We start from the raw sequence: 23887 nt of genomic DNA on the forward strand, positions 1-23887 counted from the left end.
TTAATAAGGGTAGTCACCCCCCCCGCCCCCCACTTGTGTTTTGAAACATTACTTGAATTCAGCTAAAGTGGATGAAGTAACATTAATCAGCATCTCTTCTTAGTGTGTGACAAGTTTTATTTTTTCCCACATTAAGAAACTCTCAAGTGCATTCATAATGCAGGATTTACTTCTGAGTAAACAGAAATTGTCCTTCCTCTGTTTCAGGCCGGAGCCTCAACAGAAAGCTCCCTTGGTTCCTCCACCCCCGCCCCCTCCACCGCCACCGCCTCTGGCAGACCCTGCGCCCCCGGAGCCAGAGGAGGAGATCCTGGGGTCAGACGATGAGGAGCAGGAGGACCCCGCAGACTACTGCAAAGGTGACGCGCCTGCCCTCCCCACCGGGAGAGGACGAGGGGGGTTAATGACGCAGACTCCTTGGTCTTTATTAAATTAGCCGCTTGGTGTCCATATCGTTAAAAATTTTTAGATCATTAAGTGTAGAATGCTACCTGAAAATATAAGAGATATCAGAAGGAAAATTTGTAAGAGAAAGAAAATAAATACATGTGTGCGTACGTATGCTGGGTACTTTCAAGAGGATTTAAATCTGCTGGTAGAATTAAAAAGATGGTATAAAGCAGGACTATTAAAGATAAAAACATAGTAAACCATCTGCGAAGAGCACAGAAAGTAGAGGGTACGAAGCCCCTACGGGAGGAGCCAATTAAACTGCTTGCTGTTCACTACATTGGATTTGAGCTTCTTGGCTGCTAAGACTAATAAGGAACTGTTCCTTTCTCTGCTCAGCATTGAGTTACATAGTATTTATTGTCTGTGGAAAGAAAGCCTGTCCATTTGTTTCCTGGCGTTGTACTCAACGAAAAAGACAGTTTGTGGGTTCTGCCATTGTGACGTAGTGGATTATGTTTTCAGCTATGATTTCACGGAATACATAGAAATTATTCAAGTGGAGTATTCGTGTATTGACGTTTCGTAAAGACCAAGAGCATATAGCTAAACTCCTAAAAGGCAAGCATGTTGTGTGATGAGTATTGAAAACAGTTTGATCCAGACCCCATACTCTGTGTAGACTGGATCCCAAGAATCTAGGAGAAAGGAAAGGCAGTCCATTTGCTGCCTCTTCTTACTCACTTGGACTTTAATTCCCTCTAATAGAAAATTATCACAATCTGAATTCTTAGCTTCTGAACAGTTGATGAGACATTTATCTGCTACAAATTAAGGAAAATGTAAATCAGATTCTATACGGCTTAAGAATAGATGGCAGGAGATGCACACATGTTCAGGCCATAAAGCATTAATGACTCTTTGGCTCTGTTGTATCTTAGTATCAATTTATCTAGTGATTGCAGGCCCTTTGTGTGTTGGTTAAGGAACAATGTACTTTTTAGTTACGAGTAAGCAAAAGTTAACATTCTGCTCTGAAAAGTTTAAGAATCACTCTCTAACGTGATTTTTCCGTAGGTGTAGATTTCTACACATAGAATCATGTTTTCCTTAGAAAATGGAATGTTGATCTTTAGCATTTGTTTGAGTAGTGATTATGACCCCAAAGGTAAAGATCTATGCCTTTTAATATGGAAAAGAAGATGTTTTCCATCCTCCCTCTTAATCTGCATTTCTTCGTTTGAAAATGAAGTTATTTGAAGAGGAAATGCGGACAACTGTCTTGATTTTGCTGCTTAGGCCAAAACATTAGGTTGGTGTGAAGGAACTGTTCTCTTCAGGTCATAGGCTCCCCACTGCTGGAATGAGAATATTTGCCTCACACCTGGCTCTTTTGTGGTGTAGACCATAACAGGTGTTTAAGATAACTGACAAATGCTTTCAAGGAGCCCATGGAGTTGATTGGGAATGTCTGGGAAAAGAAATGCCCCCACCCCCCCAATAGAATAGATAACTTTCCCACTGGAAAGGGTTGAATTTAAGTTACCAACACGATGCTTTATCACCCCTGAGTACTTTAGTATGTTTTGCCTACAATCAAGTACGTTCTCCTATGTTAACCACAATACAACTATCAAGATCAGGAAGTTAATGTTGATATACTTCTACCATTCAGTCCTCAGACTCCATTCAGGTTTTGCCAGTTGCCCAGTATTGTTATTTTTGTGAAACCGATCCATTGAAGAACCACATTGCATTTTGTTTTCTTCTTCCCTTAGTCTGGAACAGTTCCTTAGTCTTTTCTGGGCTTTTATGGCTTTGACATTTTTGAAGATGTAGGCCAATTATTTTGTATAATGTTTTCTCAATTTGGAATACCAAAATAGTGTTGTTCTCTGAGAAGTGTTCTTCTCATTGAATCCTATCAGATGGTACATGGTTTTGATTTATACCAGTACAGTTGATGTCAATCACTTGTTCATGTTGGTGTCTGCCAGATAGCTCTACTGTAAAGTTACTCTTTACCCCCTGGTAATTAATAAACATTTTGTTGAGAGTTACTTTGAACCTTTGTAAATATTCTTTTTTCAAGAAATTTACTTCCTTCTTCCTCTTCTTTCTTCCTCTTCTTTCTTTCTCTCCCTCTATTCTACCTAACCCTCCCTCCCATCCATCTGTCTGTGTATCTCAGATGTACTCATTCATAGATTTCCTTTTTACTCAGTGGGTTATAATCATTTACTCTCCTTATTTGTTTTGATGCTTAGATTTTCCCAACCTGGCCTTTAGGAGCCCCTTAAGGTTGATTCTCTGTCCTTTTGAAAAGTTCATATCATTCTTTTTTGTTCTACACATTATTTTTTCACAGTATATATTAGAAGTCACTCTGTATCAGTATGTATAAAGCTGTGTCATTTGTTTTATTTATTATTATTTTTTTAGTTTAGCATAAATGTAAACCCTTATTTTTTAACTTGATTAAAATTTTTTTTTTACAATTTTAAAGGTTACTTTCCATTTACAGTTATTACAAAATATTGGCTATATTCCCCATGTTGTGTACAGTACATCCTCGAGCCTGTCTTACACCCAGTAGTTTATACCTCCCACTCCTCCACCCCTGTATTGCCCTTACCCCCCTCCCCACTGGTGGTAACCATTAGTTTGTTCTCTGTATCTGTGAGTCTGCTTCTTTTTTGTTCACTAGTTTGTTTAGTTTGTTGTAATTTTTAGATTCCTCATATAAGTGATATCATACAGTATTTCTTTTTCTCTGACTTATTTCACTTAGCACAGTGCCCTACAAGTCCATCCATGTTGCTGCAAATTTGATTCTTTTTAATGGCTGAGTAGTATTCCGCTGTGTGTGTGTGTGTGTGTGTGTGTGTGTGTGTGTGTGTGTGTGTGTGTGTGTACCTTGTCTTCTTTATCCATTCTTCTGTTGATGGGAAAAGTCTCTATCATTCTTTTTTTTTTTTTAATTTTATTTATTTATTTTTGGCTGCGTTGGGTCTTCGTTGCTGTGCACGGGCTTTCTCTAGTTGTGGTGAGCAGGGGCTACTCTTCGTTGTGGTGCGCGGGCTTCTCGTTGCAGTGGCTTCTCTTGTTGTGGAGCACGGGCTCTAGGCACGCAGGCTTCAGTAGTTGTGGCACATGGGCTCAGTAGTTGTGGCTCACAGGCTCTAGAGCACAGGCTCAGTAGTTGTGGCATACGGATGGCTTAGTTGCTCCACAGCATGTGGGATCTTCCCAGATCAGGGCTCAAACCTGTGTCCCCTGCATTGGCAGGCAGATTCTAAACCACTGCGCCACCAGGGAAGCCCCCCTATCATTCTTTAAATCCTTTCTTACTTTCAAATAAGATGTTCCTCATATACACTATTGATACTATGTATACAATAGATTACTAACGAGAACATGCTGTATAGCAGCAGTCCCCAACCTTTTTGGCACCAGGGACCAGTTTAATTGAAGATAATTTTTCCACGGACCGGGGGTGGGGTGGGGGGATGGTTCGGCGGTAATGCGAGTGATGGGGAGCGGCAGATGAAGCTTAGCTTGCCCGCCCACCACTCACCTCCTGCTGTGCGGCCCGGTTCCTAACAGGCTGTGGACTGGTACCAGTCGGCGGCTTAGGGGTTGGGGACCCCTGCTGTATAGCACAGGGAACTCTACTTAATGCACTGTGGTGACCTAAATGGGAAGGAAATCCAAAAAAGAGGGGATATATGCATAGCTGATTCATTTTGCTGTATAGTAGAAACTAACACAACATTGCATAGCAACTGTACTCCAATAAAAATTAATCCAAAAAAAAAAAAAGATGTTCCCAGTTCATCTTGTATTATCTGTATGCCAGCCCTGGAATCAGCTCTCTCCACAAAGAGCCCTGGTTTCTTTTAAAGAAGAACAGTATTTAGAAAACAAGATCTGGGCATTAGATTAGATCATTACTATTGGGGTGTCACTGCTTCTAGGTCTCTTAGCACAGAGCTAAGGACACACACACTTCCTTTATGTATATATTTCTAAATATTTCTGTTTTTATTTATGCATATATTAAAATCCATGAATTTAATATATCTCATTTCCACTGTAATGCCGGGGGATTCAGCTCAGTTTTATCCTTACCATATCTATAGTTTCTTTCTTTGGCAGTAAGAGACTAGGCTGTCATTATCCTCATTATGTTTACTGACTAGATTAATTTCCTTGTATGTCACTGCCGTTCTGGACATGTCTCCCCTCTCCTCAACACCTAGCCTGTCCTTAGACGTCCTTTGTTGCTTGGCACTACCTAAGGGCTGTGGAGTGAGTTCAGTTCAGGAAGAGGGAAGAGGAGGGATGCCTTTCACAGTCTAAGGGTATGTTTTGCTTAGTCTGTGGAGGTGGCTTGTCTCTCTTCTGTCACTTCACGTCTCCGCTTGTTTCCTTTGACTTCATTCTTGGAGAACCTCTGCCTCACCAGCCAGTTCTTAATAGTCCTGAAATAAAATAAAACATCAACAGAAACAAAATATACCACATCTTTTCTCTCTCTCTTTACAAAAGACATTTTTGTTCATCATAGGAGTTATAGGTATTTTGGGGGTCGGAGTGTGGAAGGTCACCTGGAATCCCATCACCTACCTTTAGCTGCAATAAGCATGTGGGTTCCTGCAATTCTGAATCATTCATGATGAACCAAATTGTATCTTAACTTTTTACCTTCTTTTTACCTCTTTACCTTTTCAAGTCTTTCCTTATTCAAAACTTGTGAAATTTAACTCCTTTTTAACAAAAAGGCCACTGTTTAAAGTTCTGATATTGCTAATGCATTATTCTTTGCTCCTTTCTATCGTACTTGGCAGTCTCTGTGGCCTGGGAGTCTTCTTTTCCTTTCTTCACAGCTAGCATGTTCCTACCCACGAGTCCAGGGTGGGAGTATGGACTTTGGAGTCTGAAAGAGCTGGGTTCAAAATCTGGCCCTGTTGCTTTCCATTTCTGTATCTTCAGACAAGTTACCTTTGCTCTAGGCTTTATTAGTTTCTTCATCTATAATATCATCTCTCCATATAATAGAATATATAACAGCACCTATCACTGATGATTTTTTGAGGAATAAAATGAGACACATATGTGAAGTAGGGCATACTGCCTGATACATAGAAGAGTCTTAAGAAATACGAATTTTATTTTCCTTAGTTCTGTTTTTGTTCCATCATTCTCTTCTCGGGTGTGTCCCCGTCTGTACTTTTGTGCTGACCCCCTTAGCGGTCTTAACTGCCTCGCTTGTGGTACGTGTGTTTCTCTGGCCTCTGCAGACAGAGTGGTCAGCACTGCTTCTCTCTCTCCTTGTTTTTCTGTGTTACCTCTGGTCAGTTGTCTGGGGCAGGAACTGTAGCAGCAGGCTCTGTGGTTTATTCCGACTTTTTCTTCCAAGCCCAGAGTATAACAAGGGTCAGGCACAGGGTCAGCCTGTAAGCAAACAGTTCTAGGAGGCCCCTGTGTAATATTGTACTTGCTTGCTTTTTTAAGCTGAAAGCCTCTTCATCAGGGCAAAACCTCCTCCTCTGGGGAGATTTTAGTCTAATGTGGGTTTTCAGAGTGTGACCTGTACCACCTGCATCAGAACGTTTCTAGGCTGGACTCTTAAGTCTTGAATTGGAATCCTTGGGAGTGGGACCCGGCCTCCAAGTATTGAACAGGTTCATCCAGTGATTTTCTGCACATTGAAGCTAAGGATGGCTCACCTGGGGCATGCACCATTCCTCTAAAACTCCAAATCTGTGACTAAGAGAAGTGACCCTTGCCTTCACTTCACACTGTCTGACTGATTTGCTGTGTAAGGGGAATTACTGCTTTGAACTACCTGTGTTCTAAAATTTCCCCAGAATGCTCAGCACGTATTTACTCCAAGGACGAGTAAATGGTGAAAGTAGGAACATCGCTTTGGTGTATCATGCTTGCCTGCACTGACTGACTCCTTGGAGATCCTGTTTTGTGGCTCTCCTAAATCATTTTTAGGTAAGTTGGCACCTTGTATACAGTTTATCACTTGCATCGTTTTTGGAGACATCGATTTCAACATAGTTGTGGTCTGACTTGGTACTGAAACGTGTCATTTCCTTATGCCTTCTTTGAATCCCTATCACATCTTATTTAGGCCTCTTCCTTTATCATCCACAGTAGTCTCCACTCCCCACCCCCGTAGCACTCATCATGATGTGTGATTATACATTTATTTTTGCGTTTGTTTCTGAGCTCCTTCTCCTCAGTCTGAAAGATTTCCTGTGGTCAAGGGCTGTATGTTTTGTTAATCCCACTGCATTTGAACCATCTACTGTGCAGTAAGTATTTCTGGTTGGGTGAAGAAATTGTCTCTGGTGTTAAGCTTCAACTAAGGGCAGGACAGCACTGGTGTTACCTGTGTATCTGAGAAGGCGTGTCAGGGGGAGGAGGTTGACATGCCATGAAGGACACACAAATCAGAGTACAGACCCTTCATTTCTGCTTTAAATTTTCTTAAAATCATCCACAGTGCCCCTGAGCTCTTCTGTGGGAATTTGGGAATATCTTCTTCAAAACATAGGGTAAACAATATGAATGCTTGCACACTAGAAAAATGTCAAATGGCTTCCTTATACACAAATCGCCTTTACCCATGTGTGTTCACTTTCCATTTGTGAAAAGTTTACACAGGTTGAATTTTACTAAGTCTCAAAATTTAATGTTGGTGGTTTAATTTCTTATTGGTCTTCTTTCTCTGCCCAGAATCTATGACTTATGACTATTTTATAGCTTCAGGTTTTTTGTTTGTTTTTTTTTTTAAGAAGAACAAGCAATATACATTACACAAAGTTGCCTTAGAAATGGTGTCATGTAGCTCAAATATTTTATGAAAATGTAGTCTTTTTAATTTTTTTCTTTTACAGTAGGTCCCTGTTGGTTGTCTGTTTTATTTTATTAATTAATTGATTAATTTATTTATTTAAGGTTTTTTGTTTTTTTTTTTTGATGTGGACCATTTTTCAAGTCTTTACTGAATTTGTTACAATATTGCTTCTGCTTTATGTTTTGGTTTTTTGGCCCCGAGGCATGTGGGATCTTAGCTCCCTGACCAGGGATTGAACTTGCATCCCCTGCATTGGAAGGCAAAGTGTTAACCACTGGACCGCCAGGGAAGTCCCTGGTTGTCTATTTTAAATATAGCAGTGTGTACGTGACAATCCCAAACTCCCAATCTATCCCCACCGCCCCCCTTCTCCCCTGGTAACCATAAATTCATTTTCTAAGTCTGTGAGTCTGTTTCTGTTTTGAAAATAAGTTCATTTGCATCTTTTTTTTTTAGATTCCACATATAAGCAACATCATTTATTTGTCTTTCTCTGTCTGACTTACATCACTTAGTACGATAATCTCCATGTCCATCCAGAAATGTGGTCTTTAGTTTCTGTTCTTTTTGAGATAAGTAAAAGATAACCTTTATTCATTCACAGTTCTTTTCCTTAAAACCACTAATTCTGCATGAATACTTAATTCACCACGGTTGTATGCATTTTTAAAAATTAGTAGGCTTAATTTGGCTTACTTGAAGCCTTGAGAAGAGACTCTGCTTAACTATATGAAGACGGTAGTATGCCCTTGAATTTATTACATGAGGCTTCATTGCATTCCTTTCGTGGAGACTGAGGCAATTCCAACACCTGTCAGACCCCTTGCTGTGAATCACTACTGACATGGGTATTTATTGATCACTAAGCTTTAGTTAGCCTAACAATTGAATTCTTTGAGGCTTTCCTATTTGTAAAGTGTTGTGTTTTACTACAGGGGTTGTAAAGATAAATGAGAAACAATCTGTATTTTCTAGGAGTTCATGGCCTTATAGACTTTGCCAGTAGAATATAAGCTCCTTCACAGCAGAGCCTTGCCTGTCTTGTTGCTTCCTGCTCCTCACTAGAACCAAGATAGAACAATCTGGCCTGTTGACTATGGAATGAATGAATGAATGGACTAGATTAAGAAGCTACTTAAGCGCCTTTCTTCACCTTTTTTGTATGGTTAACTAATTATAAGAGGAGAAAAAGGAAAATTGGTGAGGATATGAAGGGAATGAAGTTGTATTTGGTTAGAGGTAAAAGAAGAGACTTTATAGAAAATGTAAAGGGGGCCTTGCCAGTTAAAAAGAATTGGACTTTATTGATGGGGGTGGGCATTTCTCTGGCCAAATCCTGGAGCCTGGGAGAGGTGTCTCTGAGAAGCTTTTGTTTTCCTACCAAATGGGCAACCTATAGATTAGGTTGAAGAGTAATTTGGCAGCATCATGTAGAGGATAAATATGAGGATGAGAAATTTATACGTGAAGTAAATTAAAACATCATCTAGAAATACGTTTTTTTAAAAACCTGAAGGAAGGCAGAATAGAAAAAGAACCCTTGGGAGTTCCCTGGCGTTCTAGTGGGTACGATTTGGCGCTTTCACTGCCGAGGGTGCAGGTTCAATCCCTGGTCAGGGAACTGAGATCCCACAAGATTACACAGGTTGAATTTTACTAAGTCTCAAAATTTAATGTTGGCCATTAAAAGGCAAAAGAACCTTTGTGGTATGATCAGCTCTCTTTTTAAAATTGTATTTAGGGTGAAAGAGCTATACCAAAATGTCAGCAGTACGGTGTGACGTTGGTGTGGAGGTTTCTTCTTTTCTGTATACTTTCATGTCTAGTTGTTGTAGCACCGTTTGTTGAAAAGACACTTCTTTCCCTATGGAATTGCCTGGTGCCTTTGTAAATAAATTCACTGTATGTATTAGGGTCTATTTATGGACTCTTTTCTGTCCCATTCCACTTTTGGTCTGTTGGTGCTCTTATTCCACACTGCCTTGATTTGTGTAGCTTTGTATAGTAAGTCTTGAACTGGGTAGTGGACGCCCTCCAACTTTGTGCTTCTCTTCCAGAATGGGTTTTGACTTGTCTAGTTCCTTTGTATTTATGTATAATGTCAGCCTCAGCTTATAAATACAAGTATTTTAGACATGTGTTTAGTAGTATTGATCTTCTAATCCATTGTAGAGGAGCAAAATTTGCCATCCCTGAAGTCTCTTTGGCATGTGGATTATTTCCAGCTGAAAAGGCCCAAAAGACTCAGGAAGAAACTTTGACTTTCCCCCAAGTGCCTAAAAGAACTTAGATAGAGGGCATGTTCCCTGACAGGAATAGAACTGTCACCAGAGGTGTCTGCAAAGAATGTGGGCTAGGTGTCATGGGGGAGTCCGCTCTGTGGCTCTGTGTCTGTGTCACAGCCATTTACCAAGTATTTGCTTTTCCATCTCCATGTGAATGGCCTTCCTTCCCTTTGAAGTCCCGAATCACTACCCACAACATCCTGAAGATGGTATTTAAGATGAGGGCTTTGGTCGTTTTGGAGAGTTACTCAGTTTTCCTGGGCCTCTCCTGTGTATACACGTCATTAAACTGTTGTTTGATTTTCTCCTTTTAACCTGTCAATTTAATTCTCAGACCAGCTAGAACAACCTAGAAAGGTAGAGGAAATTTCTTCCTCCCAGACACCACTAACATCTCTGTGTCCATTTATTACCAAATTGGTCAGCTGGACTCACGCCAGGCTTCTAGCCCAGGCTGAGACCCCTGGTCTCGTCCAGAGAGGTTCTTTTTCCATCCGTTTCATGCAGCTGTAATGAAACCCTTGCTGAGACTGGAACAGCACACACTTTATTCAATGGCCAAAGAAAGGAGAAGCAGGAACTTAGTTCACAAATTAACTTCTCAAGCCAATCCGGGTGGAGACACCAAATCTATAGGCGGGTTGAGGTAAAATGGAGGGATTTGGATAGAGTGAGAGGAATATTCATGAGTTATCAGAGAACAGGAGAGTGGTTTGGACCTGGAACTGATGCAGCTCTCCTCGTCAGTCCTTGTTTGGGCTTTTCTGGTTGTTGTCGTGGCAGTCATAACTGTCAAGGCACTGAGGGGTGTGTCATTTAGCATGCTAATGTATTACACTGAGTGTATAATGAGGCTTATGGTCTGCTGGAAGTCAGATCTTCCACCATCTTGGGCCTTGTTGGTTCTAACCAGTTCTTGTTTTTTTTTTCTGTTTGCAGCTTCCCCCTGAAACTTAGAAAAGAGTAATTGGTTTCTAGAAAAAGATTTTTAAAAAGAAAAAAAAAAAGAGTAATTGGTTTCTATTTGAGGGAGGGGCTGGGGTATGATTCTGGGGCCACAGCCTTGGTAACACATTTATTTAGGCCTTTAATTTCTCTCAGCAATGTTTTATGTTTTTTTAGTGTGGAGGTCTTGCGCATATTTAAATTTTTTCCTCTCTTTTGTTTTTGTTTTTTGATGATATGTAGAAATATAATTAATTCATTGACCATGTGTCCTGTAACTGTGCTAAATTTGTTTGCTAATTCTATTTGTGTGTGTGTGTTCTGTGTAGATTTTTTGGGTTTTCTGCACAAGCATTTATCATTTAACTGAAAATAGTTTTCTTTTCCTTAGCATTCTTTAAGTTTCTTTCTTGCTTCATTGCTCCATGCACAAGATTGAATAAAAGTGGTAGGAGAGGACATCCTTGTCTTGTTTCTGATCTTACAGCAAATGTGTGGATTTTTAAAAAGATCTATTTCTTAGGTTGTGATGGATCCCATAGACTTAAAAATAAAACGAAAAGCATAAGGCTTACAAAAAGAAAAAAAGTAGAAGTCTTCACAGCCTTGGAGTAGGGGAAGATTTTGTAGAGAGAATACAAGAGGTATTAAGGTTAAAAAAATTAAAAATTGGATTTCATCCAAATAAGAAGTCTTTTGCTGATTGAGAGACATTTAAAAAAATGAAATGACCAGCTTCAGAGTAGGAGAAAATAATTGCAATTTATATAGTTGGCAAAGAACATGAATCGGAGACTACATCAGGAAACTGAGATTTTGGAGAAATGTTCTTTGTATTAATTAGGGCATATACATTTGTCAAATATTAGGGAATTGTATATCTAGACTGCAGGATTTCTCTGTCTCTCTTTTTTTTAACTTTGTCTTTTATTTGTTTTCTGCATTGAGCATATATTTCTTTGTAGATAAAAAAAAATGTTTAAAGAATAACTTAGCAGTGAGGAACCATTGCAGGTTTTGAACAGGGAAGTGCTGTTCTTAAGGAAGAATAATTTGAAATCTTAAATGACTGGAGTTGGAGAGAGAGAATATGTATATAAGGAGAAGACAAAAGCAAACAACATCACAGAGATAGCATCTTTATCATTTGATAAACCATGGCACTTAGAGGACAACAGTGAGAAAAATTTCAAGTCTTCAATTCTGGGGTGAGTGGAAGAAGAATAGTACTTCCTGGGCATCATGAAAAAAAATAAGGACTCTGAATTTTGAAACTGCTTGTCTTTTCTTCTTAGTTTCAGATATCATTTGGCTGTTCAAAAGCCCAGAGCCAAATGTGCAGTCCATCTCTAACAACTGAACAGGGATTTACAGCATGCATTCTGTGTCCTAACTTCACTGCAGCATTATTCTATTTTATTTTTTCTGGGCTATTTTTTCTTCACCCCAGTTTCCTTCTAATTTTATATCTTGTATTGTGGTTTTATAAACTGCCTCAATTCTTTATTGAAAAGAAGTGGATTTGGTACTATTAACAGGAACAGTGAAATGGCAGTTGGTCTGGGGAAATATGGATGAGTTTGACTTTATTCATTTGAATTTAATGAAACTGGTGGAGAAATCAAGAAGGCAGCTGGAGATACGAATCTGGGGCTCAGAAGACCGGGCAAGCAGCCGGTGTAGTAAAGAATTTAACATTGCTGAAAGAGAAGTCTGGCTTTTGCCCTGAACTCCTAGGTGATAGTCTCTAAGCCCTTGGAATGTCTGCCTGGTTAGTATCTTCTTTACCTGGGCCGCGGGCCACACACAGTGATCTCACAGTGATGGGTACTGGGTGAGGGCTTTCGGCACTTATGAACCCTGAGGTTTGCCATGTTGCCAGTCAACCACGTCTACATAACGGAGCCGTAATGAAAACTCTGGGCCCCAGCGCTTGGGTGAACTGCTCTGGTTGGCAGTACTATGTGTACATTGTCATGTGTCATTAACTGGAGGAATCGACAGTGTCCTTTGGGAGAGGACACTTGGAAGCTCTGAATTTGGGGCCCTCCTTGATTCTGCCCCAGGCGTCTCTTCCTGTGACTGACATTAAGTGATAGCCCTTATGCTATAATAAACTGTAACCATGAGTTTAACTGCCTTCAGTGTCTTCCGTGAGTTCTTGTCACATATTAATTCCTGGAACTGAGCACGGTGTTCGGATGCACCAAATCTGCAGCTGGTGTCAGTAGTGAGGGTGGCCTTTGGGACCCCTAGACCCTACAGTTCTGTCAGAAATGAGCGTGGTCTTGTGGACTGTTCCAGACCTTACACACGTATATAGATTTGATAGGAAAACAAATTGTATAAGGAGTGTTAAGTGAATAAAAAAGATGCAGGGAGACGGTTCAGTGAGAAGCCTTTGAGAAATTCCGTGGGGCACAAGAGGAGGAAGAACAGACAGAGCAGTCAGGCAGGCAGGAGAGCAGCCAAAGGGGTGTGTTCACCTTGGAGGAGCTGCGAAGGTACAGCTCTGTTATTCTCAACGAAACATTCCTCGACGCATTCCGTTGTGTAAACTGAAGTTTTCATTTTTTGAGTGTAGATGGAGTCCTGCTTGCGCTCATTCTAAATGTTAGCGGTTCTTGTCCCCGCCTGTCAGCCCCCTGCAGAGGCTGCCCCTTTGGATCTGGACATCCCCAGAAGAGGTGCCGCAGGATCTGGGCCAGAGTCACCATGTGACGTTTGTCGTGATCTTTCCCGCTCCTCGTTCTGTGGTGCTGCCAGCACCCACTGTGACGTGCTCTCGTCCGTGCCACCGGGGCTCTCCCCACTGCACTCAGAACCAGAGCGGGATTGTGTGGCATAGGTAGTGAGAGGGCCCAGCCCAGATGCCCCCATGCCTGTGCCCCTGCACCCTGCCCTTTGTGGGTCCTCCAGCTGTCCCACGGCCCTTCTCTCCGCTGGCCTGCACCTCTGGTCCCTGGAGTCTGGTTTCAGAAAGAGTGCACAGTCAACGCGACGGCTTCGCTTCTCAGCTTTCTCTGTCCCATCGTCCCTCACCCCCTTGTGAGCTCACTGGAGCATAAAATCCCTTCCTTTTCCTAGCTCCAAACAGAAACATTCTTGCACTTTGCCTCCTTGGGGCTGTTCACTAATTCCCTGGGCAGGCCCAGGCATGTTTGATTCTTATTTGGCATCTAAGGTATGATTCTAAATATTACAAACAGAACCTGGTAATGGGGCAAGTTTTGGAGTAATTTATTTTGTCTCTTTCTTAAAATTTATTTTTACTGAGATATAATTGATGTATTTAAGTTTTAAGGCGTACGTTGTGTAGGTCAAGGTGTTTGATACGTTACATATTGCAAGATGATTACCACCATACACACCTCTGTCATATCACATAATTCTTATTTCTTTTTTGTGGTGGGAACAGTTAAGATCTTGTCTCTTAGCAGCGTTGAAGTTTATAAATACATCATTGTCGTCTATATTTTCTCCTTAGTTTCCCATCTGAGGCTAGTATAAAAAAGGACTGTATTCTTAGGTACCTTATCCAGGTTTTTCATGATGATTTTTCTATCTCTCTGTATTGGATCCTGTTTCAACCTGGAATTTAAAAGATTATAATGAAATAAAGGAGTTTCAGATTTTGTTGGAGTTTTTTGGTCTATTTTATATTGACTAGGAAGGAATAATTGAAAATTTGCTATTTTTTCCCGCATACAATTTTTTTTTTATTGATTACATAAGGTACACCCCTCTAAAGGGTACACTTCAGTGGTTTTTAATATATTCACAGAACTGTGCAACTACTACCACTGATTCCAGAACATTTTTATCACGCCCAAAAGAGACACAGGTTCAGGAGCAGTCAGTCCCCAGTCCATGGCAGCTACTCATCTACTTTCTGTCTCTATCAATTTTCTTATTCTGGACATTTCATATAAACAGAATCATATAGTCTGTGGCCTTTTTGTGGCTGGCTTTTTTTTTTTTTTTTTTTTAAAGCACGTTTTCAAGTTTTATTCATGTTGTAGCATACATTAGTACTTTATTCCTTTTTATTCTGAATAATATGTTCTATAGTCTGGGTATATCACATTTTGTTTATCCATTCATCAGTTGATGTACATTTGGGTTGTTTCACTTTGGAGCTATTTTGAATATGCTCCTTTGAACATTTGTATATGAGTTTTTGAGTGGACATATGTTTTCCGTTTCTCTCAGATATATACCTAGGAGTAGAATTGTTCGGTAATATTATAACTCCATGTTTAACTTCTTGAGGAACTGCCAGATTGTTTTTCCAGAGCAGCTACATCACTGTGTATTCCTGCCAGCATGTAATACGAGGGTTACAGTTTCCCTGCATCCTCACCAGCATTTGTTACTCTTTTTTATTTTGTCCATCCTAGTGGGTTTTAAGTGGTCTCTCACTGTGATTTTGATGTTGATTTACCAAATGACTGTTGATGTTGAGCATCTTTTCATGTGCCTATTGGCCATTTATATATCTTCTTTGGAGTTGCTGCGTTAATAACTATGTGCGTGTGTGCGTGCACATGTGCAAGCGTGCGCACACACATGTTATTGCTAAGGTTGTGGCCCATGAGTACACATGTTCTATTTATGAGGATGCATGAGAGTTTTCCTTCACTCTCAGTACCTGGAAAAGCTGTATCATTACCGTGTCAGAATATGTTATTGATGTTTTTAATACTATGACTGTTGTGCTGCCCCTGTTTCCTTGTTGGCTTTCAGTGTTAGGAAGTACCGTGTGAATTGAGGTTCATACCTGCAGTTCTGAGTGATCTTAAGTATATACTACTATAGCTATTTATTTAAACTCTTATTTGCTAGTTCAAAAAATTATTATGAAAGTGGTATATGGTAGTGTTAAAAAAATTCAAACAAAATAGGAAGCAAAAAATTAAAATTCTCAGTTTTTGTATTTGACACTCTGTTCCACGGTCAGCTTCTCCAAGGTGAATTAAAGGGGTTTCAAGTTTCATAGGTATCCTCCCAGAAATTAATGTGTGTATATGCATATCTATATATGTATAACTTCCATAAAAGAGATTGATCTGCGTGTGCTTTCCCATACTATGCTATGCTATTTCCTTTCAGTAATATTTGTGGATGTATTTTCATGAACCTACATATAGTTCTGCATCATTGTTTTCTGCATAATACTCTGTTCTTTGTGTTTATTTTGATTAAGTAGCTTTGTAGTGATTAGACATTTATGTGTTCTCACCTTTCATTATTGTAAATAATGCCACTGGGAACTCCTTGTATATTCACTTATGGGTTTGTCCTAAGCATAAATTTGTAGGTGAGATTAGCTAGTTTGAAGCATAGTGCATTTTCATTTTAAAACATGTCACCAGTTGATCTCCAAAAAGACTATACTGATTTACACACTTAGCAGAAGTACGTCAGTGTGGCTCCACGCAGCACCACTGTCTTTACACGATTTCACCAATAATCTCGTTTTTATTTTACTCATTTGATTATTAGTAAGACTGGCCATTTGTATTTAGTATTTTTGAAAAATTGTGTCCATATTATTTTTGACCATTGGGTTTTTAAAACTTGCCTTTATTCTTTTTGTGTCATGTGATCTTGTATTTGGCTTTTTAAAAGAGGTTTTAGTTCTTTGATTATAATTTCTTCATGTCTTGATTGTACTTTACTCTTCTTTGTACTTTTATGCTAATTAAAATAATTTTACCTATTTTCCTTTTATTGATCCTGTGAGCAGCCTACTCGGCTTTATTTACTATACCACCCATATTCACTGTGACCTTTAAACTGAATATCTCATCAGGCTACCAAAATTCTTCCCTAGGACAATAGTAATTTTTCCTTTTTTGGTAACACACTAATAAGATGGTGGTGTTCTTTCGGCATAAAAGGAAGAGTGTTTACAAGAAGGAAGGATTTAATAATAGCAGTATTCAGTTAAGCCATAGTTTGAAGATGAAGGCTGAGAAAAGGTCAGTGAGCTACTTGTGGGGAGGGTCCCCATTGGTTGGGGCCAGTGATGGATCATGCAGATGTCAAGGTGAGGATGCACTGGAGAGAGCATAACAGATACTTTGGTGAAATTTAGCAATGAAGTGAAGACAAGACTGTAGCTTTTAGGGGGTGAGGTCAGATATGTACAGGAGAAAGTTGATTTTAAGACAAGATACCTGAGCCTATTTCTAGGCAGAAGAGAAGAAATCTGAGGAAAGGTTGGAGAGCCAACAAGGAAGGAATTAGATGAGTAATTTTTGGAGGTAGTGGGTTAATTTTGGAAAGACTGAGGGCACATCTTTCTTGTAGAACAATGGGGAGGAGGTTTTGTATAACTGTTACGGTGAGTAGAATAAGGACTGCTCTGGTTATTGTTGTGTAATGAATTACTCCAAAACTTAGCACATTGAGCCAGCTTTTAATGTTGCTTATGGTTTTATGGATCAGGAATTTAAAAAGGGCAAAGATGAGGGGGTTCGCCTCTGCTTCATGATATCTGGGGTGTCTGTTGAGACATCTCAAAGGGTGGAGACACAGGAATCATCTGAAAGTGCATTATTCACATGTCTGGCCCCCCAGGCTACAAGTATTGGAAGACTGGGACTGCAGACAGGTGTGCCTGTCTGCATGCTTTCTGTGTGGCTTGGCTTCCTTACAGCATTGCGGCTTCCGGGGCGGCGGCGGGGGTGGTCAGTCGTTACCTGGAACCCAGAGTTCCAAAAGCGAGCGTGCACCTTACAGAGTGGAAGCTGTGTTGCTTTATGACTTAGCCTCGAAAAAATCACACAGCCACTTCCACTACCTTACGTTGGTTAGATGCACATCAAAAGCTCATCCAGATCTACAAGGAGGAGAATTAGAGTCCCTTTCTTGTAGTAGAACTTCAGGGTTCTAGAAGAGCAAGTGGTTTGGGAGATGCTGTTGTGGCCTTTGGAGAATATAGTCTGCCAGAAGAATGCCACAAGAAGTTAATAAAAGGATGTTGTGAACTTTGAAGTATGTATAGTTATATTTATATTGTGGTATAATCATTTAACCATTTTTCCTAATTCATAAATTTATCTAATCTTCTTTTTGTCTGGCACAGACTATAAGACCTAAGCCTAAAGTCCACTGACTGTTATCTAACTTGCTGTGTTGGGTGAGTACCATAGGGGTATGCTCAAGTTGTTACATGAGTTAGGCTTCCTGATGATGACTGAACTAGAAAACGTTAATTACTCTTGGATTGTAAAACTAGATGGGGCTTTAGAATGAGGCTCAAAAGTCAGTTCTGTTTTCCATATATGTGTCAAAGAGCTTTTACTTACTGCATTTGTAGTCATTCATCTCCAAGACCTATGTCCTTTTCCCATTTTTTGAATTCCTTTAGAAATAATGAGAATTTGGGTTATTCACAATGAATTATTCTTCATTTTTTACAAGAGGTGTAATGTACACCTGGGAACATGCCTATAGTTGTGTGGTTGAGTCAGACGTTGCTATGTGCTGTGATGCATCCTTGCACATTCATGAACAATGGAAGTGTGAAATAACAATAGGTCTTGACTTACTGAAGGAACTTAGTCTTTCAGTTATATTTTGAGGTCTGAGTGTGTATAATTATGGCCTTTGGTTTTAAATGGCCAGAGAATTGTTGTCAGAGTTCTTTTATTTTAAAAGCTTTTTTGGTTACTAAAAGAATTTTTTTTTTTTAGCTGTGAAAGAAATTCAGTATTTCTCAGGAGCCTTCTGATTTCTGAACTCTACTTTCACCTAACAAGGCTTTCTCATTCCAAGATCGGTTGTTTCCCCAGTTCATAATTCAATATATTGTATTTTTGCTTATCCAGAACATAATTTAAGAACTAAGAAACAAGCCCAAAATCTTCGAGTATCCAAGTCCATGTACTAGCCCGCTTTTAAGATCTCAAATAATATTTGTTTACTCTTCCTCTGCCTACAAAGCAAGTAAGGAGAAGTCTAAGAGCAAGAAAGAAGACATTAAAACTATGAAGATCATTGCAAAATCCCAGTAAACATTGCAGCCTTATCCTGCTCGATGTAGTGGTAAACTTTTTTAGGCAAACAGACCACATGTCTTATCGGGGAAAAATCAGATTGTTACCAAGCTTTTGTACAGCAATACTTTGGGCAAGAAGACAATAGAGCAACACATTTGATATACTCAAGGAAAGAAAGAGCCAAAGATTTTGTACCTGTCAAACTGACCTTCATTTATAAAGGTCCCGTATAAAATGTTATACACAGTATATATGTTAGCCCTGGGGGGAATATTTTTCTCATGAGCCCTCTGAGGAATCTATTTGATAAAAAAAAAAAAAAAAGTCTTTAAACAGCCAAAATCAATGGAGAGGTATAGACATAAAGACAGAGTTCATAAAAAGACAAGATAACCCTTGAAAAATTAAGCCTGTATCAGTCCTCTGGAGTACTTACCTTACAGCCTGCTGTTAAGGAAGTGCATTAACCAGACACCCAATTGGACTTTAAAGAATCTGTACTTAGTTTCCATAGACTGTATTTTTTAATTGAAAGGTAAATTTTATAATACCTTTAATGGAGCAGTGGTTAAGAGCCTTCTGTCAAGGACATACTGAAGAGACAAATGGCAGTGACTGGCACTGTGTACGTAAGACGATAGAAAGTGTTGTCAGTGGATACAAAGTGTGTCCATTAACTATCTTTCATTGTGAATTCTAAGATTTATAGAATATTTATATGCTCAAAGTACTTTCAGTGAAACTGAACACTTAGTTATATGTGTATGTTTGATGAAGAAAGTTTGTGACCCAAAGTACAGCTTCAACTACATCTGTAGATTTGGCCTCTTGAAAACAGCCACTAGCCATTTATGATTTGATGGTCACTCCTTGTGCATTTTAAGGACTCCTGCCAACCCCCAAAGTTCATTTAACACTGTGTTCTAAAGCCTTTTCACTGGATTAAGAAATGATTCAGGAATCTTCTAGACTGTAGAATGTAGAGATTAGGCTTTTAGATTCTGGCTTGCCCCCCAGAATGCGAGTTGCATTTCTACTGTGGGCTCTGTCATCCTTGAAGGTCTTTTCTGTCAGTATCAATGTATTTTAGAAAAATTTAGCTTATAAGCTCTAAAGTTGCAGTACTAAAATGAGAAGAAATCTAGATTACTGATCATAAAGGCACAAGAAATCCTTAATTTTATTTGATACTGTCTAGAATCAGATTCCAACTTTGTAAACGTAATACGGAGCTGTTAGTGTACTTTATTATTTTTTTTTTTAATTTTTACTTTTAATTTATTAATTTATTTTTGGCTGTGTTGGGTCTTCGTTTCTGTGCGAGGGCTTTCTCTGGTTGCAGTGAGCGGGGACCACTCTTCATCGCGGTGTGCGGGCCTCTCACTATCGCGGCCTCTCTTGCTGCGGAGCACAGGCTCCAGATGCGCAGGCTCAGTAGTTGTGGCTCACGGGCCCAGTTGCTCCACGGCATGTGGAATCTTCCCAGACCAGGGCTCGAACCTGTGCAGATTCTCAACCGCTGCGCCACCAGGGAAGCCCTGTTAGTGTACTTTAACCTCTTAAATGTTTGTGGATCCCGTGATTGCTGAGTTCAGCACCTTACAGATATTTTCACAGCTCGATATCCTTCTTACCAGCTTGCCTTAAGTACTACACATTTTAGTTTTGCAGTGTAATAAAAATATAATTTTTCAACTATACAGTTCTCTTGGCAGTGTCTTTATGTGATATGATATTATGTTTAGATTATTAGTTCACTTTTCCCCATCTGGTCATAAGAGAAAGGGAAATCTACTAAGGATATACTGTCTTGTTAAATTTCTTTTCACAAATAAGGATGAAAGTCTAAACTTGTACATCTTGTGCAACTCTTTTTTTTTTTTTTTTTTAAATCTTGTTGCCTTTTTTTTTTTTTTTTTTTATGGCTGTGTTGGGTCTTTGTTTCTGTGCGACGATTTTCTCTAGTTACGGCAAGCGGGGGCCACTCTTCCTCGCGGTGCACGGCCTCTCACTATCGCAGCCTCTCTTGCTGCGGAGCACAGGCTCCAGACGCACAGGCTCAGTAATTGTGGCTCACAGGCCTAGTTGCTCCGCGGCATGTAGGATCTTCCCAGACCAGGGCTCGAACCCGTGTCCCCTGCATTGGCAGGCGGATTCTCAACCACTGCGCCACCAGGGAAGCCCTATCTTGTGCAACTCTTAAGGCTCTTCTCAAAGGCCATCGACGTCTGTGTTCAAAACATGTGCAGAAATATGGTTGATCTGGATCTGGTTCTCTCAAGCTGTGAGCTGGGGCTGCTGTCAGCTGAAGGTTTGACCGGCCTGAAGGATCTGCTTCATTTCCCTGCTTTTGCTCACTCAGGAGGTTGTTGGGAGGCCCTAGTTCCTTGCCACATGGGCCTCTTCACAGGGCTGCTCATAGCAAAGTAGCCAGCTTGGCAGAGGGAGGGGTAGAGAGAGCACCCAGGAGAGAAGCCACAGCCTTATCTCTTGTGAGGTGACCTTACACTTGAATGTTGAAAGTCTCAGTTCTCTTATAAGAATATTTCAGTGTTTGAATAAATCATAAAAGGATGAATTAATTGTGGTGGTCATTTTGTAGTAAATAGAAATATCGAGTCATTATGTCGTGTACCTGGAACTAACGTAACATAGTGTTGTAGGTTAGTTATACGTCAATAAAAAAAGAAAAGAAAATAGATGAGTTAATTAATTTGTTTCTTTTACTTCCTTTTTTTGATGTTTGACAGCTATAGATCATCATCATATCTGGAGTATCAAACACGTTTTGCTGATTGGGCTGTGATGATGATTTAGATTACACTTTGGGCCACCTAGTTGTACCATCTTAAATAGCTGTAGGTAATACCCATAACCCTGGCCTGCTGACCCATTATGTGTCATTAGTCACAGTGGATTTGGGTAGTGGCCGAACAGAGTAAACACTTACGTGGCACTTAATATGTGCCCAGATATTCTGAGAGAGTGAGATGTAGGGGCAGGTACCCAGAGAAGCAAAGTAGTTTGCTCAGTGTCACTAGTAACATAACTAGTAAGTGCCACTGCTGTGGTTCAAGTCAGCATCCCTGAATTTAAGCACAAATCTGTACAAGTAATTGGCAGGAGGCAAGGGCTTGAAATTATTAGTTGGCCTTTGTATTAACATTTCAAATGTTCAAGGTCTCTCAGTCTATTTACTCCAATCCCTGTAGCCCAACTGCAAAAATTGTTTCTCCATCCATCGTATTTATCTTACATTCAAGTAATTTTTGTTGTTACCTCTTTAAGGTCATAGATAAATAGGGGTCCTCTGTCTTTGGAGCATCTGTCTTTGCTCTGATTTTGCCTCTACAGCTCTCTCCCATTCATTGTTATAGGAAATACTTGATGTAATAACAGATTAATTTACGTTCAAGAGTTTTTAAATTAAGTTTTTCTGATTGAATCTCCCCCAGTTTGAAGGGAGTTTAACAGTTGTGTTATAGGCTTCATTATTGCTTGGTTTTTGGTAGATACTAGGGCTATTTTTTATACCTTATTCCTGCTGCTTTTGTGTGTGTGTGTGTGTGCTGTACCACCACATGGCATGCAGGGCCGCGTGGTCTTAGCTCCCCAACCGGGGATCGAACCCGCATCCCCTGCAGTGGAAGCCCAGAGTCTTAACCACTGGCCCGCCAGGGGAAGCCCCTGGCTTTTTATATTTAGCATTATTATTAATGTTTCTACTGAGGTGCCTATTATCTAAATTTTACTTTAAATTACTAATCAGGAGAATAGTGTTTTCTTAATTTCAACATTTTTAGTTGATGTCCTCTACCAACATATTTTTCACAACTGTTAAGTGTGATGCGGCTGTCAAACGTTAGCAAGTTTATGCGTGATAAAATTTTAAAGCAGTAATTTGTTTTCATATGTTTTGTAACCTAAATTATGGTTACTAAAGAACGGTTGTAAAATTTTGTTCATGAAGGTCAGTTACAAGAGATTCTTAGGTATCGTTGACAGACCCTTTCCAACTGCTTGTCTTGTACTGGGAAAATAGATACTACTTAAAATGGCGGTTTTAATTTTATTTCCGAGTTTCTCTCTATTCATTCACAACGCCATACAATTAATCCATACTTTAATCCTAGTCATAAAGAAAAGGCACACACATTTTAGCGGCGGGGTGAATACTTAGTCGTGGTAGAGTAGAAAGAGCGCGGTGTTGAGAATCTAGCAGAGCCTGGTTCTAATCCCGGAGCTAAGGCTTCGGTCCTGGGGGACGCTGGCCGGTGAGCAGCCCCGCCCCGCCTTCGACCCGCGTTCGATAGAAGCGATAGCACAGCGTCCCCGTGTTGCTGCCTTAAATGACGCCCTGAATGCCACGAGTCTAGAGTGGGCCCTGAGCAGGCTTCTCATTTCAGCTTCCCCTTCAGCCTCCTTTTCAGAGTTTGTTTCGGAGCGCTTGGGGGCCCGCCCACATGCGTTTTCCAGTCGGGCTGCAGGGCCTCTCTCTCCTGCCCCCCAGCGGTTGGAGCTGGTCTCCGCCTGCTCTGTGATTGCCTGGTCGTCCAGACAGCTGCTCTCACCACCACACCTTTGGAATGAGTAAGAAAGAGGCAGGTTAAAAATAACGTTCTTCTTTATTGTGGAAATTCTCAAACGTAAAGTAGTTTTGAAGGGATAATATAGGGAATTCCTGCATTTCATCTATTTTAGCATTGTTGAGGAATGACTTACATTTTCTCTTAATTTGCTTTATTATATACATGTGTGATGTATATGCGTTTTTCTTTTGCTACATTACCTAAAAAGAAGTTAAAACATCATGACATTTTTACTTCCCAAATTCTCAGCAAACATCTAAGAAAAAGTGCATTCTCCTATTGTGTAACCATGATATCATTGTGTTACACCGAAGAAAATGCGTTATTCTGTAACGTCATCTAAAATTCCTTTATTTAAATTTACCTAATAGTCTTAAGAAATGACTTTTACATGTTTTTGTTTTGTTTTGTTTTAAATATTTATTTATTTATTTATGGCTGTGTTGGGTCTTCGTTTCTGTGCGAGGGCTTTCTCTAGTTGTGGCAAGCGGGGGCCACTCTTCATCGCAGTGCACGGGCCTCTCACTATCGCAGCCTTTCTTGTTGCGGAGCACAGGCTCCAGACGCGCAGGCTCAGTAATTGTGGCTCACGGGCCCAGCTGCTCCGCGGCATGTGGGATCTTCCCGGACCAGGGCTCGAACCCGTGTCCTTTGCATTAGCAGGCAGATTCTCAACCACTGCGCCACCAGGGAAGCCCATTTACATGTTTTTTTCCTTTTTAAATTTAGGACAATTAACATTTACCCGTTACGTTGATTATTATGCTTCTTTAATCCTTTTACTTTTTTTAAAAA

At 40.1% G+C, this 23887-nt stretch overlaps 1 protein-coding gene across 14 annotated transcripts in view; it reads left to right on the forward strand.

The window, feature by feature from the left end:
• Window positions 1-23887, forward strand: part of SRPK2 (SRSF protein kinase 2) — a gene marked incomplete at its 5' end in the record, with an annotated part of 247870 nt that overhangs the window by 152905 nt on the left and 71078 nt on the right. For all 14 annotated transcript variants that reach the window (XR_014266949.1, XR_014266950.1, XM_082473521.1 and 11 more), the window contains one exon: window positions 208-359. Coding sequence is in view for 12 of the 14 variants with exons in the window: in XM_082473521.1 (XP_082329647.1) it covers window positions 208-359 (152 nt within the window). The remainder of the gene's footprint in view (window positions 1-207; window positions 360-23887) is intronic.

Source organism: Balaenoptera physalus (assembly GCF_965194825.1).
Source record: "Balaenoptera physalus genome assembly, chromosome: 8".
In the NCBI taxonomy this organism is placed as follows: Eukaryota; Metazoa; Chordata; class Mammalia; order Artiodactyla; family Balaenopteridae; genus Balaenoptera; species Balaenoptera physalus.